Source organism: Plecotus auritus (genome assembly GCF_963455305.1).
Source record: "Plecotus auritus genome assembly, chromosome: 8".
NCBI classification, from domain to species: Eukaryota; Metazoa; Chordata; class Mammalia; order Chiroptera; family Vespertilionidae; genus Plecotus; species Plecotus auritus.
The window spans coordinates 156,595,818-156,615,411 of NC_137782.1; the positions used below are offsets into that span (position 1 = coordinate 156,595,818).

The 19,594-nt window shown below is 41.8% G+C and overlaps 1 protein-coding gene across 3 annotated transcripts in view; it reads right to left on the reverse strand.

Annotated features, from left to right (window-relative positions):
- Positions 1-9,196: 9,196 nt before the first annotated feature.
- Positions 9,197-19,594, reverse strand: part of QPCT (glutaminyl-peptide cyclotransferase) — a 50,787-nt gene continuing 40,389 nt past the window's right edge. For all 3 annotated transcript variants that reach the window (XM_080685200.1, XM_080685199.1, XM_080685201.1), the window contains exons 5-7: positions 18,446-18,545; positions 14,776-14,892; positions 9,197-10,869 (exon numbers count right to left, since the gene is read on the reverse strand). In XM_080685200.1, the coding sequence (XP_080541326.1) occupies positions 10,724-10,869; positions 14,776-14,892; positions 18,446-18,545 (363 nt within the window). In that variant the 3' untranslated portion in view covers positions 9,197-10,723. The remainder of the gene's footprint in view (positions 10,870-14,775; positions 14,893-18,445; positions 18,546-19,594) is intronic.

Consider the following 19,594-nt stretch of genomic DNA (forward strand, 5'->3'; position numbering starts at 1 on the left):
AGAACTGAGTGAAACTTTGAACTTCTGAGGAAAGTGAACTTCTACACAATCAAGTTTTCAACACAGCCAAAGCCAATGGGAGGGAGCGCGGGGTAGAGCGGAGAGGTCACCAATAGGACAGCTGCAAGGACACCTGCCACCCCAAGTCCTAAATGTAGGGTGCCCCCCAAATTTATCATCTTAACTAGGACCTTTGAGCGAGCTACTGTCAACTGAGATGAAGAAGACTGTCGGTGGACCGCATGTGTGGGAAGAAGATCAAGAGGTCAGTGAAGGTATGTTGAGTGTGACCTCTGAGGGGAATTGTTCAGTAGTTAGTTGGATACATAAGACTGGAGGGGAGTGGAGAGTTCTGGCAGTCATCAACATATAAAAGACTAGAAGCTGGATGAGATCATTAAAAGACTAGAAGTTGGATGAGATCAACAATGGACTAAGTGAGACAGAGGAGAGAAGAGGCCAACGAGTGAGCCTTGGGGGCCTTCAGCATTAACCAGTCTGGAGACAAGGAGGAATTAGCAAAAGGGACTGGAAAAGAACCACAGTGAGTTGGAGAACTAGAAAAATGCACTAAGATAGTTTCTAAGCTCAGTGGGCACATGGAATATTCTATTCTCCACCTAACTTTTTTCTTTGGTTCTCTCAATCAATGCAAATAAATTTCACAATTCTGAGTGCTTTTTCCTTTGCACATAATGCCCAGCCATTTCAAGACCTCTCCCCATGATTATTGTGTATGCCCCATGATCTGGTAGCAGCCAGATCAGTAGCCCTGATGTCAGGAAAATGGCTCAGACAGGCAGCCTGCCTGCTGCTTTGATACACCCTATAACCAGAGGGACAACTGCCAATCCAAACAGATCCCGCAGATTGTGGCATACCAATGCTTTCAAAATGCAGAAAGAGAGCATGCTCAAACCAGCTGCCTGGGGCAAACTGTCAGGGTGTCACTCAGCTTGTGGGAGCTCAGCAGTGCAGAAGATGGTGTACTGAACCTGGGGAAGAAAACAGATAAATTTAGGGACCCAGAGCATCCTAGAACTTGATACTTGTAATCTCTTTCCCCTAAAAGGGCCCTACTCTATCTCCTTGTGGGCAATATGCAGAAGTTGCCTGGAGGAGGAAACAATGTTTAGGAATTAATTTTTGTTGTTTTGAGAATACAGAAATATCGTCAAGCTTCAACTCTATGATCTGATTTACACATTGACTCACATTTAATCTTTTGATTTAAAAATGTTTTTAATAAACCCTGCTATCCATCATTTTCAGCTCAAAATAAAAACATTGAGTTGGGTAGAGAGAAACAGGAAGAAGGGAGAGGGTGTGGGACCATGAGGTTGGAGAACCCGCCTTCCCCTCCACTTCCACCCACCTCCCAGGGTGGAAAATGGTCCAGAACAGGGAAGCAGGAAAGGGAACCTCACCCCTCACGGCTTGGAGTTTCCCCTGCTGACAGATGGGGGAGGGGATCCTGGAAATGAGTCAGAAATTCTTTGGTTGATGCTTTAGAGCTGCCTGTGCAAATTTTCAGGGGTGGGCAGAGAGTGCTTCTTTGCTACCACAGAGGAAACAGCTTAAACCCAAAGGCCTTGCTGGCACCTGGGAGCCTAAAGGAGATAGAGGGTGACAATTCTGAGGTTCCAAGAGCAAGTTTCTCACTCAAACCTGAAGGAGCCTCAACTCTCTCCCTCTACTCCCTCCTCTATCAATTTTTTTTCTGCCCTTTTGCTCTTTGCCCATGTCTATATCTCACCCTCAAATGTTACCCAATGCTGAAAATGCTCAAGACTGGGATTCTTCATTTCACTTTATTTCATATCCCATCTCTCTTCCTTGGCATTTCTTAAGATGCCTTTGTTTTGTTTGTTGGCGGCGGCGGGGGGGGGGGGGGTGTTTGTTGTTGTTGTTGTTTGTTTTGGGGTTTTGTTTTGTTTTTTTCATTTTGAAGGAGAGAGGTGAGAGGAGGCAAGAGACAGACCGAGGGAGTTGCCTGGACCCACTGAATCTTGTTGCTGCTCTGTTGCTGAGTCAGCCACTTCTCTGAGGTCAGCACCCTCAGAACCTACTAGGAATGGGTGGCCTCCCTGGGAAAGGAGGCCAGGCACAAACAGCTCACAACCCAACTGCAGGCTCCTGGCTCCTGAGCTTTGATCTCCTGCTGCATCAACTCCCCTCGTGATTCCAGAACATGCTCAGTTTGTTTGGGAAAAGTCAGGAGGGCAATGTGATCAGAGTGAAGTGAGTGAAAAGTGATAGGAAGTGGATCAGAAAGTTACAGAGGCCAGATCATGTAGTGTCTAGCCAGCCATAGCAAAGGCACTGGATTTTATTTCAAGTGAAATGAGAAGCCACTGGGGGGTTTTGATCAAGCAATAACATCATCTGGTTGTAATGTAAAAGAACAGCTCTGGCTCCTGGGTGGAGAGGAGACTAAGGAAGCAAGAATGGGGCAGGGAGGCCAGGGGAGACATCATGGTGGCTTGACCCAGAGTGGGAGCAGTGCTCCAAAGTGGACAGTTTCAGGACATAGTACAAAGAAGTGCAACCAGATCTGCTGATGTCCTGAACTGAGAAAGAGGAGTCAGCAACCGGGTCAGGTCAAAATTTTTCATTAACTGAGATGTGGAAAGAAGATGTGGGGGAATGCGTGGAACCGTTAGTTCATCTTTTCATATCTTCATTTGAGGTGTCTTTGGGACATCCTCATGGAGATGTCTGGAGTTCCAGGAGAGGTTGGGACTGGAGATATAAATTTAAAAATCATCTGCACATAATTTCAGAGCCGTGGGGCTAGAAGAGATCACCTAGGGAGTGAGCACAGTTGGAAAAGAGGTCTATAAATTAAATTCCAGAATATTCCCACTTTTAGGAGCCGGGAAACAAGGATGATGCAGCTAAGGAGAAAGGATGAGAGATTGGTGAGGTGGGAGAACCAGGAGAAAGTAGTGAGCTAGAGGCCAGTGAGTGAGCAATCAACCAAGTCCTTTTCTCTGAGAACCGAGTGAGTGAACAGAGACTGAGAATTAAATCAGAGTTCCGAGCTATGTTCTGCAGAGCCCTAGGTTTCATGGAGCCCCTGTGAGGATGGGTAGGGATGGTGGGGGTAAGTAAGGCTTAGCCAACAGGGTTCCAGGCCTCTTTCCATGCTTCAACCAGGTCTGCTCCTCTGTTAACTTTGGGGTTCTATGTGAGATTTCCTCTGAAGAAAAGATTCTATGACTTAAAAAAAAATATTGAAAATTGTTGGAGCACATATTACCTCTGGGAAAGAAACAAGAACGTGGAAAGGGACTCTCTCTGAAGCACTGCCCCCAGGGAAAGACCTGAAGCCAAGGGTGATCATTTCTAAGGCCTCTTTCAACTTGGATTCCACTTCCTTGATCCCAGTCCCTGAACAACAATCTCAGTTCAGAATCCTCCCATGCTCTGGTCTGATAATGATCTTGATGGAAACATAAGACCTGGCTGGTCTCCAGGCATGGACTTTATAACATGATGGGCCTTTGAGAAGTGGTATAAGAAACATCTAGTTGATCAAGTGCTTCCCTGAACGCTTTGTTTTTTAGCAGACCTTCTGGACTGAAAGTTCACGGTGAGTCAGCAAACTCTTCCTTTTCCTGCCATCCCTGAGCTTCATCAGCTTCACAGTCTGTCTGTCCTCAGGCATGTTCTGAGGTCTCCTCCGTGACTGCCAGCCTCCTGTAGCAAAGCAATTTACCTTTCCTGGTCAATATCTAAGTGCCCTCGATTTCTTGGTTATTCAGATACTGTAATCTCTCTGTCTTCCTACCAAGATAAAATGCTAACAAGTTTAGGCATCCAAAGATGCCCTTCCTTATGATGTAGTTTTCTAAGCTCTATACACTTGCAATATAGGTCTGGGGAAGAAATAGCATGATCCTGAAAAAAATCTGAGCACGGGGGAAGCAACTTTGTTTTCTTTTGAGAAACTCATTTCCAATACCAGGATCCCACTACAAGAAAAGGAAGCATGAGCCCTAGCCAGTTTGGCTTAATAGATAAAGCATTGGCCTGCAGACTAAAGGGTCCCAGGTTTGATCCCGGTCAAGGGCCTTGAAGTACCTCTGTTGCAGGATCGATCCCCAGCCCTGGTCAGAGGGCATACGGGAGGCAACCCATCAATGTGTCTCTCTCACATTGATGTTTCTCTCTCTCTGTCTCTCCCTCTCCCTTCCACTCTCTCAAAAAGTCAATGGAAAAATACCCTCCAAAGATCCTCTGGTAAGGATTAATACAGAAAAAGGAAGAAAGGAAGGAAGGAAGGAAGGAAGGAAGGAAGGAAGGAAGGAAGGAAGGAAGGGAGGAAGGAAGGGAGGGAGGGAGGAAGAAAGAGAGGAAGAAAGAAAGAAAGAAAGAAAGAAAGAAAGAAAGAAAGAAAGAAAGAAAGAAAGAAAGAAAGGAAGAAAGGAAGGAAGGAAGAAAGAAAGAAGCATGAGCAGTTGAATTTAGGAATCTTCCAAACCAGATTTTTTAAAGCCTGAGGCATAATTGACTTTTATAACTCATGTGCTTCTCTTTCAAGAATTGGCCCTATATTTTAAGAACTTTGATGGAGTGAAGAGAACATGATAATGCTACATCCTATCCTATATAATCCTATATAATAAAAGGATAATATGCAAATTGACCCTAACATTGGAATGACCAGAACGACCGCTCCACCAGTCACTATGAGGTGCACTGACCGGCAGGTTCCAGGGGTGGGTGGTGGGGGATGCAGGTGGCGCCAGGCCAAGGCCCCCACCCCACCAGTTGCCCCACACACAGAGGGCAACCTGCGGTAAGGGCAGGGCCGGCGAGCAGGTGGAATGGCCAACCTTTTGGTTCCTCCCCCTGGCCAGCAGGCTCCAATCACCCGATGGCAAATGGGGATCTGGGGGTAGTGGTGGCAGTGGGCGGGGACAGCTGCGGACAGCTGGGGAAGATGGCCCTGATCACAGGCGAGGCCTAGGGACCGTACCTGCGCACAAATTTCATGCGCTGGGCCTCTAGTGTAAGATAAGAATAAAGGCAGCATGGTACCATGCCTCAGGTTTGTGCATAAGTCACCTAACTGGCTTGCTGTGGTGAACTTTTGTGTCTCATGTCTGTACAACATTCTTTCTCTAGCCTTTCCTTTGGGGATCCCCCTGCCTGATCTTCATCCTGTGGTCTAGTGAAGCTAACCCTCCCCCATCCCTGTCTGCTGGGGTAAGCATGAGCCACAGGCCAAGGTCAATCAGTGCATTTCATTCCCCAGCCCAGAGACTGGGTTAGGGGTGGACCTAGCACCCCACTTGGGCCAATGGCAATCAGGCCTAGGAATTTGTGGAACTGTGTGGACAGGAAATGGCTATTCTCCTTTCATTAAAATCAGAGCTGTGGGGCTACCAGCATTCATCTTGCCCAGGATGAAAAGCTTACCTAAATTTGGGGCTGATAAAGAGGAGGGCAGAGCAGAGGGATAGGAAGATGGGGTTCTGTGCCTGAACCAGAGACATTAGATAAATTTCCTTTTGTACTTGCGTAAATTTGAATTAGGGATTCTGTCACTTGTAGCCAAAAGAATCTTAAATGGTGCATCCTCTCTGAATCTTGATATCTGAACCTTTAGAATGAGGATGTTTCTCAATGGAGGCACTAATGGCATTTGGTGAGACAATTCTTTATTGTGCACACTGTTCTGAACATTCCTTTTTGCTTCTGCCCACAAAATGCCAGAGCACCCTTCAGTAATTATGGCAACCCAAAATCCACCACCCATCCCACTAGACACATACACCACACACACACACACACGCACACACACACACACACACACACACACACCTCAATGCCCCCTAGGGGCATGTACTTCCCCCATTTGAGAACAAATCAACTAGAAAATCTCTGAGGCCTCTCCTAACGAAGGTGAAATTAGCCATATAATACACCAGAAATCAAGTTCCCTAGGGTCTAGGGGTCAAGTGTTACATCAACTGAGAATAAGTTAGTCTCTACATTCACTTACTTTAAAATGAGGGCACTAATATATAGCTATATGGACGGGTAAACCTATCAAAGGACCAGTTGTGATCAATTACTCATTTCAATAACTCTAGCATAACCTAAGATGGATTCTTCACATTCCCAAGGGAAATATCCTAAACACTTTTGAATAACATTACAGCTTACAATTTATCCCCTCAGAAAACAATTTTTAAAACCCAGAAGTTTTAAAGAGATCTTTTCATACTCTTAATTCACCTATCAATAAAGAATCGAAATACTTATAAAGCTACTCTGTGTCACCACTATTTTTCTAGACCTCTTTACATCTCCAGCAAGAGAGATTGGCTTAGAAGGTGTGGGGAGTACTGGGGAGTCAGTTTTTTTTACAAACAAGTGGCTTTTATTGCTTCCCAAGTGTTAACTGCGTGGATGACTAGAGAACAGTGAGACTGATGGCTGGTAGTCAGCTAAACTCATTTACTTCTCCAGCCAAACTCAGCTTGAATAATTTATTACATGTCATTCTTTATTATCCGAAACCACAAATGTTAAATCCTTGAATGCCAAGGACCTCTTGTGCCCCAAGGTGCTCTGTCAATGAAAGAGAATAAAGGTTTCAGTGCTGTTCATAAGTTATTGGCTGTAAAGCCTATTTTTCACATTACCTTTGTAATTAATCTTTGTGAGTTTTCTGGTGTGTTTTTTTGTTTTGTTTTGTTTTGTTTTAAACCATGGTGTGTTTTTTGTTTGTTTCTCTTCTTGCCAATTGTGTGCTCTTAATATTAATACTCCAACAAATGGTCTAAACTATCCACTGGCAAATTTGGAGATGTCAGAGAGTTGGCTACATTCCATGTGCTGCCTTTGAAATATGAGCACAGCGAGATGACTTCACATTGCGTGAGCACACCAACCAAACTCGGGCAGAGGGCTACAGCCACGACACAGACCGTTCTTTCATCTCAGCTCTCTTCAAAACCGCCATGAATTCTCGTGTTGGGTCTAGTGCCAAGATCCTGGGGCCAATTTCCACGTTTCGGAGGATGTGAGGGGTATCTTACACCACCCTACTGGCTCAACCAGCTACTGGCCTCTCCTCTCCCCCTCAGCCCTTCTGCAAAACATGGAGGTAGCTGCACACTCTGGTGCCCTTTGCAGCAAAGCAGTACTTGGACTATTTGAAGATGTACCAGGGAAGTCAGAGAAGTGAGACAGCAGGGAGAAGTAAGGGGAGGCAGTTAAACCACTTCAAAACTATTTGTAGAACTTCAGACTCCGTAGAATGTGACCCCAAAACTCAGAGTGAAACCTCACTCTTTCGTACATTCATCTTTGAAGCCAGAAATTGGTGGGAAGGCTGGCTATGAAAGCACAGCCCCAGACCTTCATGAAAAGCAAATGTAAGTAATTTCCCCAGTTTTTCTTGTGAGCTTTGCTTTGAATGACTGGCTGCCACAAATAGTCTCCATCTTCTCTTTGTGTCCTTTGTTCCCACACCATCATTCCTCAGATTTAGGGCTTGCAAAGACATTGGATTTCATTTTCAGCAGAAGATACCATGGCCAAGCCTCATGTGGGGCTGTCTGCACATCAGAGAAATGGAAGTGTTTTGTGTTTTGCCTGCTCCTCCCCCCCGCACCCGCTGCCCTTTATAATAAGTAATCGTGTCCAGCTGGGCCAAGTTGACTGAGCGAATGTTGGGTGTTCGTGTGATTTTGCTGCAGTACCACAATGACTGTACCTCTTTGATGGAAGAAAGAAGGTCCATGGAATAAACAGTTTAAGGATTTGGAGTTGGAGCTGGAAACATGGCTTGCTTTGTTCTTAGGACAACTGCTTCCCCATCTAAAACATGTCTCCATTTTAAAGGATCTGTCTTTTCTCTTCCAGCCACAGGCCTCAAGCTACAACAGGCTTGTGATGTTTTTTAATGCCAAGGTTATGAATACTCTTTTATGAATATTCTCCTTTGAAGTCATTTCTCTTGAAAAAGAAAAAAATAGCCCTATGTATTGCAGAGTTAATATAATAGACAAAAACATACCAATTGTTCTCTTAGGGGTAATGAAATGCTCCAAAATGCACATAGAAAAATTCCAAATACAACATAATATTTATGGAGTTCTGCCTTCACAGCTATACTTTTTTTAAAGTGATATTTCTAGCTGGCATGCATTATACAGAATACTATATTTCAGAGACTAGTATCAAGATTAGTATCTTCAAATGTTTCCCTTTGGGGCATCATGACGGCCTTTCTCATATTATTGCAAACTCTTAGTGAACAGAATTTTAGGATGTGCCATTTGGAAGGAAGGAAACCTGCTCGGAGTAAGCTGCTTATGTTTTTATTTTTCCCTTTATCTCATTGCAACATATCCTCCAACTTCCTCCTCTAAAAATAATTCAACTAATGCCAGCTCAACAGATTATAGTAGATCTCCTATTAATTTCATTCTGCTTCAAAAGGAACTTATCATTTAGGCTTATAATTATATATGTATACGTGTGTGTGTGTGTGTGTGTGTGTGTGTGTGTATTAATGTCAACTGATGTTTAGGTTCCTTATTAAAACTTCTTTGCATTCTGTTTCAATATCATCAGTTAAATTATTTCTTTTCGGGTGTTTAAAAAAAAAAGGTGTTTCCCTGAACCCCTTTCAGATGTTTTCTCTTATCGAAAGTCGATCCAGAAAACTCAGTCTCCCCTAATCCTGCTTCGTGGCTTAGGTCCTTTAGCCCTGGAAGCACTCATGTGGATTTCTGTTTTACTCATGCTGACGTGAAAGCAGCCTTTGCTGCGGCAGAAAAACAATCCTGAACGCCTCCAAAGCCTAATGTTGTCAGCTGAATCATGGCAACAGTGCTTTGCGAATGCTCTCCCAGAATGAGTGAGTGACCTATAGTAACGTCAAGGTACAACTGTTGTTTTGCACTTGGCATTGAGAATATTCCGCAAAGTTGTTTTCATGTGAAAAGGAAGCACTCTACAGTGGTTCAAAGCATGAGCATTAGAGCCAGATTCCTTGGGTTCAAATCCCACCGTTGCCACTTACTCGCTGTGTGATCTTGAAGAAGACATTCAGCTACCCTGAGCGTCATAAAATAGGGTTAATAATACCACCTGCCCCTTAGGATTGTCGTGAGGAGTAAGTTGGTAAAAACATATAAAGCACTATGACTCTGTCTGACATAGACAGTACTCAGTGTTAGCTCATAATATTATTTAACTTACAAAGGCATGACATTTACATAATTTCAGAAGCAAATGTGTAAAATAAAAAGAAATCCTAAAAATAAAAAGAAATCCTAGAAAAACTAATTCTGTAAAATTTATAAACACAAAATTACAGATAGTTATGCATGTACATATATGATTGTATAATTCTGACTATTCTTTTATATAATTATATAGGTAAAAATACATTTACCCATTTTTTTACCTGGAAAGTAAATTCCTTTTCCAGTGACTTCCTTTGTCATTGAACTTAAAGCTGCCATTGCTTCCCTACTCAGCAGGTCTGTCTCCAGCCCTACCTGGCCCAGCACATTGATTCAATGAGTATTTGCTGATTGTCTGCTCAGAACAGGGAGCATATGGAGCAGAGGCCCACCTAACTTCATCTACATGGCAGGATCAGTTTCTTAATTGTTTAACTGATCAAGTTTGTATTTCTAGATCATTGTTTCCTATAACTAAAGAAAAATCCATGAATTCCTATGTGTTTGTAGCCCAAAATTTTGCTTCCGTGAATCAGCTGGAAAAAAAAATGCTAAAAGAAATTAACCAAATGTAAATAGCATATAAGTTACCCATGCAAAAATTATCATAACTACTGTGCCACTACTCTGTTACCTTCATATTGACTCTGGAGGTCACACTCAACATTCTTTTTCTGTCCTCATCTCAATCCAAGATCAAAACAGCAAATAAATGTCTAGTAATTATATAATTGAACAGAATAAAAAGGATAAAAGTGTTATAGACATAGTTTGATTATAACTACATTTTTAAAATCTGCATTAAAAATGTATGAGGAAGAACTAAAGATTGAATGGAGATTCCATTAATATAATGGCATTATAGTTTCCTTCTTTTTCCATTGTCAATTTGTTGTTCCTGACTATATTATTTTTAAATAAAAAACGTTAAATTTGTAAAACTCTATAAGTTGAACTATACTTTAAATTCTAAAATTTTTCATTTATCTACAAAAAAAAATAGAAATTCACAACATGGCATTTTATTCTGATTTAATTTCCAGGAAATAAAGATTTCTCAAAGAAATTCAAGAATCTTCAAACTACATCTCTGTTTTGTATTATATGCAATGAATTCCCAAGTATAAAAAAAGAAAAAAAAAAACATAAAACTTAGGCTACCTATTGCACATCACCAATAATATTTAAGTATAATTTATAAGAGCCTGATACTGATTATATGAATTTGATTTAGCTTCATAGTTTCTTAGCTGAAGGAATCCCTTAAAGATACATATTTTCTATTTTCCTTATACTTCCCTTTTTTATCTCCAGATAAAAATTAACAAGAAGTTTAGGAAATGACATAAACCTAGGATTTATTAATCACATATTCAAATCTACCTACAGAACGAGTATCTGGGATAGAAGTTTCCACACAGTATTTGTCTGGAATCAGATTATTTTAAATTGTACCTTGACTTTTGAATTCAATACTAGATACAATTACCATGAATTAAATGAGAATATTACAAATGCAAATATTCTAACACAAAGACTTGTATAATTTTGTTTAGATTGTCAATGGTTGCTTCATCCAAATTTTCTTCATTGTCATCCATCGTATGCCAGACTTCAGGGAAAGGAGATGCTATCAGATGCAAAATTGGAACACCTAATAAGAAAGAACCAACTTGTAATGAAGTGCATATTTAAACTAGAAAGTGTAATTTGGCAAGCAGAAGTCTGAGTGGGAGCTCTGTCCCATCCATATAAAGACAGTAGGTTATTCATCATATTCTGTGTACTCCCTTATATCTTACCCTTGTACTCCAAAGTCATTCATTAATTAAACAAATGTTAATTAATTCAGTAAGTAATTAGAAAGCACCTACTATATACCAGCCCCTATTCTAGAAGTTGAGGTTTCATCAGTTAAAAGGCAAAGCCCTGGTCATATGGTGCTTACATTCCAGTAGAGAAAGAATCAAATAAGAAAATATAAAAAATAATTTTAGAAAGTGATATGGCTTATAAAGAACAATAAAATAAAGTGAGGAAATAGAGAATTAGAGGCAGACAGCAGAGCCAAGAAGAAGGTATTTAAAGTCAGGAAAGGCCTCTGTGAGAAGCTAACAAATAAATAGAGACATACAACAAAGGAAAAGCAAGTTGTGCAAAAGTCTGGGGAGAAGTATTCTAGGCAACAGTAGTAGTAAGTGCAAAGGCCCTGGGGTAGGAGTGAGCTTGGCCTGCTTGAGGAACAGCGAGCAGCCCCGTGTGGCTGGATTGAAGTAATACTGATTGGAGGCAGACGTAGCAGGTAATGTTAGAGAGGGAGAACAGAGTCAGAAAACGGAGGCCCTTGCAGGTCATGGTAAAGACTTTTGGTCTTATTCTACATGATAGCAAGCCACTAGAGCTTTAAAGCAGAAAAGGAACATAATTTTATTTACATTTTTAAAAGATAACTCTCATTCCTATGTAAAGAATAGGGAGGGAGAAACCAAGATGGCGGCATAGGTAAACACCTGAACTTGCCTCGCACAACCACTTCAAAACTACAACTAAAAGACAAAACGGACATCATCCAGAACCACGGGAAGGCTGGCTGAGTGGAAATTCTACAACTAGAAGGAAAGAGAAAATCACGCTGAGACTCGGAGGAGGTGCAGAGGTGCAGAAATGAAGTGCGGAGGTATGGAGGTACGTGCGAAAGGGGCTAGCAAATGGGTACACTGTTGTCTTTTTCAATCGGGAGGGAGACACAAGCTCCCAACTGCTCTGAACTTCAGTTCTAGGCGAGACTCTGGGGACCCAGACTCATACAGGGAGAAACTGGACTGTGGCATTGGGCTGGAACATGAGGGCAGCTTTTCTCTAGGTGCTTGCAGCGATCATTGTTCCTGCACGGTGCTGCGGGACACAGAAATCCGGGGCCTCTTCAGGGCAGGGCTGATGGTCAGCCATTGCTGTTTGCTCCACCCTGGTGATTCCCTGAGACCCCGCCCCACCCAAGCTGTGTGCAGAGGCTTTTGCATATGAATGGCCTGGCCTTTTACAATCTAAAATTACCTAAAAAATGCAGCTGGGTCAGAGAGCCCCAGAACTTCCAAAAGAAGGCCCAAGGCTCCACAGCAGCTTGCATTGCTTCACAGCTGGGCCTCATCTGGGCACCTCCAAACCCCAAACAATGAGGAGGAATCTGCAGATCTCTCTGTAGTTCCTGCTGGGTGACCTCAGGCAGTGGCTGACTTTGCACCTCCTTGGAGATCCAAGAGCCAGTGAACCCAGTGGTCAGAGTGAGACCATCCAGATTACAACTCTTCAGATCCATAAGAGACACACTCAGGGGGCAGAATCAGTGAGTGCCAAAGCCCCACTGAAGCAAGTCTTGCCCCATAAGGGTGTCTCCAGCACAGAAGTTCTCCCATCATAGACACAACTGATCCTCACTGCCAATTGGCCTGGAGGTTAATTCCCCCCAGTGATACCAACAACAATTAAGGCTTAACTACAAGACTGTGCACACAGCCCACAAAGGGGTGCACTAAGAGTGTCCACCTCAGGTACTTAGGGAGGCTGAGCCACTATAGGACACCTACCACACAAAGCCACTCTGTCAACACAGGGAAGCAGCCAAAATGTGGAGACAAAGAAACAGGTCACAAATGACAGAAATGGAGGAAAGCAAAATACTGGATATAGAGTTCAAAACCATGGTTATAAGGTTACTCAAGAATCTTCTAGAAACCTCTGAGAAATTTAGTGAGACTCTCAAGGATATGAAAAGGGACTAACTAGAAATTAAGCATACACTGACTGAAAATAAGAATAATATGCAGAGATCCAATAGCAGACTAGAGGATCCCAAGAATCAAGTCAAAGATTTGAAATACAAAGAAGCAAAAAACACCCAACCAGAAAAACAAAAAGAAAAAAGAATCCAAAAATATGAAGATAGTGTAAGGAGCCTCTGGGACAACTTCAAGCATACCAACATCCAAATTATGGGAGTGACAGAAGAAGAGAGAGAGCAAGATATTGAAAACCTATTTGAAGAAATAATGACAGAATACTTTCCCTACCTGGTGAAAGAAATAGACTTACAAGTCCAGGAAGCACACAGAACGCCAAACAAAAGGAATCCAAAGAGGACCACACCAAGACACATCATAATTAAAATGCCAAGAGCAAAAGACAAAGAGAGAATCTTAAAAGCAGCAAGAGAAAAACAGTTAGTTACCTACAAGGGAGCACCCATACGACTGTCAGCTGATTTCTCAACAGAAACTATGCAGGTTAGAGGGAGTAGCAAGAAATATTCAAAATGATGAATAGCAAGAACCTAAAACCAAGATTACTCTACCCAGCTAAGCTATCATTCAGAATTGAAGGTCAGATAAAGAGCTTCACAGATAAGAAAAAGCTAAAGGAGTTTATCACCACCAAACCAGTATTATATGAAATGCTGAAAGGTATTCTTTAAGAATAAGAGGAAGAAGAAGAAGAAGAAGAAGAAGAAGAAGAAGAAGAAGAAGAAGAAGAAGAAGAAGAAGAAGAAGAAGAAGAAGAAGAAGAAGAAGAAGGTAAAGATAAAAATTATGAACAACAAATACATATCTATCAACAAGTGAATTGAAAATCAAATGAATAAAAAATCTGATGAACAGAATAAACTGGTGAATATAATAGAATCAGGGGCATATAAAGGGAGTGGACTGACAATTCTCAGAGGGAAGAGGGTGTGGGGGGTGCGGGAAGAGACTGGACAAAAATTGTACACCTATGGATGAGGACAGTGGGGAGGGTAAGGGCAGAGGGTGGGGTGGTAACCAGGTGGAGGGGAGCTATGGGGGGAAAAAAGAGGAACAACTGTAATAATCTGAACAATAAGGATTTATTTAAAAAAGAAGAAGAATAGGGAAGCAAGAGCCAACACTAGAGACCAATTGGGAGGCTCCTGCAAGAGTCCTTGGGTTTGCCCTAGCCGGTTTGGCTCAGTGCATAAAGCATTGGTCTGCAACTGAAGGGTCATGGGCTTGATTCTGGTCAAGGGCACATGCCTGGGGTTGCGGGCTCAGTCCCCAGAAGGGGACATGCAGGAGGCAGCTGATCAATGATTCTCTCTCATCAATGATGTTTCTCTCTTTCCCTCTCCCTTCCTCTCTGAAATCAATAAAAAATATATTTTTTTAAAAAAAGAGTCCTTGTTTTATTTAAACTCTCACCATTGACATCAAGGATATGACTTCCTTATTAATTAGTAAACATCAGAGTTACACAAAGTGTAAGAATACAACCTAACTCTATAAAAGTGAAGGCAGGTCAATGGAACATGAGCTTTCATAAATATCCTAGCTGCAGGAAAAAAATATAAAGGTGTCAAGGATCTCGAGTGACTTTCATGAAAAAAATAGAAGCCATAAGATGATTGGTGGATGACTTAATTGTTCAATTCATTAAATCTAATGATTCCTTATCCTTCTAGATTGTTGCAAAAGCACGTAAAATACAATTAATACAATAGGTTAAAAATGCACATGTGCATGCACACATACATATACACACACATTATTACCTCTTCTTAAAAATGGGAGATGGTCATCCTGAATCACTCCTCCAAAACCATGATTCTGGAAATACCGCCTCTCCAAAGAATGAGCCTTGAGCAAACCTAATGCATGGAGCTCATGTTCTGCAGATGACAATTAGACAGTAGATGAATATCTGTTTTTATCTGATCAATATGCAGAATACATAAGGAGTGTGAAATCTTAGCACATGTGACCATTGCTTTTAAAACATGCGGCTGTGAACATATGTCAATAAACATCTGTGCTGTACATGGGTGTGTACATTTTGGAGTAGTTTGGGGATGAGAAGGGTCACATGTGGCTGTAGCTTTACAGGTGAGAACCTTCTTAGAGGTGAAACTCTAGAAGAATGGAGAGATGAAGAATGAGAAAAACAGGAAAAAAAAATGGGGAGAAAACAACATAGATACTCATAGATCTGAGATCCTGTATGAAGAATACTTTAAGAGATGTGGGGCTTGGGAGGGTAATACTCAAACAGAATAAGGATGAAGTTTACTGAGTGGCCACTTTATGGAAAAGGGTTACCTTCTACGACCTGCATCAGTGGTACTCAAAGTGTGGTCTCGCCCTAACCGTTTGGCTCAGTAGATAGAGCATCCGCCTGCGGACTCAAGGGTCCCAGGTTCGATTCCGGTCAAGGGCATGTACCTTGGTTGCGGGCACATCCCTAGTAGGGGGTGTGCAGGAGGCAGCTGATGGATGTTTCTCTCTCATCGATGTTTCTAACTCTCTATCCCTCTTCCTTCTTCTCTGTTAAAAAAAATCAATAAAATATATTAAAAACTAAACAAAACAAATAAAATCATTTTTAAAAAAAAGTGTGGTCTCCAACCAGGGGTATCAGAATCACCTGGCAACTCGTTAGAAATGTAAATTATCTGGACCCACTTCAGACTCACAGAATCAGAAACGCTAGGGACGGAGCCCAGCAATGTGCGTTGTAACAAACCCTCCAGGTAACGCACACTCTAGTTTGAGAACCATTGGCCTGCATTCCATCACTCGTCATCTTGTAACATAGAACCCATGTGTTATGTTACATGGTTACATATAACATGAGTTCTTCGTTACAAAATGATAAGAGATCACAAGAAAAGTATAAGACAATCGAATGAAACTCATCAGGATAGCTGGGTGTGTGTTTTTAATTGCTAAATTTAAAGTTTAAAACTACTAGACCAAGTGGTAAGCAGGCATATGTGATGTTTTAGCAAGATGGAGATATTTAGGAACATATGTAATATGTTAGGAAGCACCACCAAACAATATTCACAATCCATTAATTGACACTTACAATTCTTTCATCTTAGGATATAACTTTTCCTTATGCAATTAGATATGGTTTGAAGTACAGTAAGTACCGCTAGGAGGGGGCAGCACAATGGGTTAAAAACCATTAAGGTGCAAGTTAGTGCTATAAATTCATTCTGGTAGAGGAAATAAGAAAAGTGCAGAAAATCATTGAAAAATGGCCAAACCCAATTTTTTGAGGCTACCATCGAAGTAAAGAAAACATGCTAAGAGAGGCCCAAGACGCTTATATTAATAATACCACAAAAGCAATTCTTTCAAACTAGAAATTAAAATTTGCCAAAGAAAAGTATCTAAGGTTCAGGCAAAAGTTCCTCTTGTAATGTTCTAAATCTGCCTAATGGCAAATTCTGAACTCATGGCAAAACCGAGTTGAGATTGCAATGCTTTTCCCACTACTTAAAATTAAAACTACTCTATCCCGCTCCATGGAGCTGCCTGGCTGGTGTGGCTCAGTGGTTGAGCATCAACCTGTGAACCAGGAAGTCATGATTCCATTCCTGGTCAAGGCACATGCCAGGGTTGCAGGCTCAATCCCTGGTAGGGGGTGTGCAAGAGGCAGCCTATCAGTGATTCTCTCTCATCGTTGATGTTTCTCTCTCTCTCTCTCTCCTTTTCCCTTCCTCTCTGAAATCAATCCTGTATAATAAAAGGATAATATGCAAATTGACCCTAATGGAGGAACTACTGGGAATGACCTGTCACTATGATGTGCACTGACCACCAGGGGGCAGACACTCAACACAGGAGCTGTCCCTTGGTGGTCAGTGTGCTCCCACAGGAGGAGCTCTGCTCAGCTGCAAGCCAGGCTGACGGCTGCAAGCGCAGCGGGTGGCAGGAGCCTCTCCCGCCTCTTCGGCAGCGCTAAGGATGTCCAACTGTGGGGAGTGGGCCTAAGCCGTCAGTCAGACATCCCCCAAGGGCTCCTGTGCTGCCAGAGGGATGTCTGATGGCCAGTTAAGGCCTGATCCCCCAGGAAGCAGACCTAAGCTGGCAGGTGGATATCCCACAAGGGGTCCCAGACTACGAGAGGGCACAGGCTGGGCTGAGGGACCCCCCCTCACAAGTGCACGAATTTTTGTGCACCGGGCCTCTAGTAAAAATATATTGTAGAAAAAAAAGTTGTGTGGCTAATAAGAAATTCCTAGCCTGAAGTTATTGCCTCAAAAACAGGCCTCCTGGTCCAGATTCTGTAATAAAGGTCTATCTCATTTTCATCTTTCCCTGTGGTCAGTTGGTGTTTTTGTTGTGTGGGGGAACAGGGGAGGGATGTTTGTGTTGGGAGAAGGGAAGAGTTGAGGTATGAAGGAAATGAGTTATTCTCCTTTTCCTTCTCTAAGCCCCAAAGCCTCTCTCTTGAGCCATAGATACCTTTGTTTCTTTGCCTGGCCTGACCTGGTCTGGCCTCGTCTACTCTCATTGATTTGACACTAAACCTTCTCTTGAAGGATCTTGGCTTCCTCTTGCATCTCGATCTCTTTCTCTTTTGGAAAATAGGCAGAGGTTGTACTAGATTTAAAGGAAAATCATGTCTGGTTAAGGCAGAAAGTAGAACATGACAAAGACAGGGATGGAAAGTAAAGAAAAACTAAAGAATATTTTCTGGTATCATTATAAGGACAACATTCATCATTAGCCAACATGCTTTGCTTAGTAAAATTTTCCTAAAAATGTATTCCATATGTTTCAAACAGGACTCTGGGAAAATATTTTCAAACCATTTCTAAGGATATGCTAATGTGAAATGTACTATTTTATGTTTTCACTAGAAGCCCGGTACATGAAATTCATGCACTCGGGGGCGTCTCTCAGCCCAGCCTGTGACCTCTCGCAGTCCGGGAGTCCTCAGGGGATGTCTGACTGACAGCTTCCCACAGGGAGTGGGCCTGAGCTGGCAGTCAGACATCCTTAGTGCTGCTGTGGAGGCGGGAGAGGCTCCCGCCACCACTGCTGCACTCACCAGCCATGATCCTCGCTCAGGGCTTCTGGCTGAGCGGTGCTCCCCCTGTGGGAACACACTGACCACCAGGGGTTAGCTCCTGCATTGAGCATCTGCCCCCTGGTGGTCAGTGTGTGTCATAGCAACCGGTCATTCTGCCGTTCGGTCGATTTGCATATTAGCCCTTTATTATATAGGATATCAAAATGCAGTTTCATGCAGGAAAATAAAGTGGGCCTACTAAAAGAGATGAATAGGAACAATTAATCCACAAAGCAAGAGAAAAAGCCAGTAAAGTATAATATATATTCAAATCATACACTTAAATCTTAAATTTTGAATTTTAAAATGTAGTGTTTATCAGGAGGAAGAAACCTAGTTTTAATAACATTGGTGCTTACCAATTGCTTGAAGTCTATCAAACCATCGGGCAGAGTTTGGGAAAAAATTGGGAAATGTTGGATTTGGAGCGCCAATTAAATCTAATAAGACCAATAAATCCTAAGGGAGAAAAAATATTGTTTAATCATTGTCACTAAAAACACATTTCATACTCATCAATGTAAAAAATGTATCAAAACTATAAGCATATTAACAATTGAGAATAATCTAGGGAGCTATACTAGTATAAACAAAAGATTTAATAGCGTTGTAAGCTAATACTTTTGGCAAATGTATTAAATCTTGCTTTGCCATTAAATGGCAATGTATAGATTCTTTGTGTCTGGAATACTGAAAATAAATTAGAAAGAGGACATTTGAATAAGTATTTCATAGATTTAAAAAGAATACATTTAACTTGATTTTCAGATGGGAGTCCAAGCCTTTGATCTTCTATTGCATTCTAATTCGCCATTTTATTCTTTGTCTATAATGACATAACCACCTATAAGAGAACACTTAGTAACTATCTATTCCCCAAAGTAGCATATAAGAAAAATTCCTTGACCAGGAGCTACAGGACCTGATGTCTCTGGCTCTCCAGGTCCTTTTCTATAAACCAGAAGCTCAAACTTGCTGATCTTTAAAAATCCCTTCTGATTATGTACTCTACAATTAAACCAGTGTTCCTTAACTTGTTTGAGCCATAAAACATCAGCAGGCTTAAGGACTCCCTGAAGACCACACACACACACACACACACACACACACCTCCCCCACCTAACCCTGCTTTAAGAACTGATTTATATGAGTGAGGTCATGTGTGGATAAATATCTAGTGTAAATCCTGACACATGGTAGGTAAATATTTGCAGAGTCTACCATTCTAAAGACATAGTATCTATTAACTCATGAATGATGATTAAATATATTCATTGGGGGAAATAGGCTTGGTTGAAATCAGAATGTATTTACATGGTTAGATAAGCTAATAAGAGTTTGTTTCTGGGGGGTGGAGGAGGAATGGTCTTAATTATATTATGGATTCGTATATTTGGAATGATACACTTGATCTTAGCCAAAAGGCCGAGAAGCGATTGGAATGATAAATAACTGTTCTTCCTACTGATCAGCCCGGTCTCTCCTCCTCCTCTGAATCCTTTTTAGCC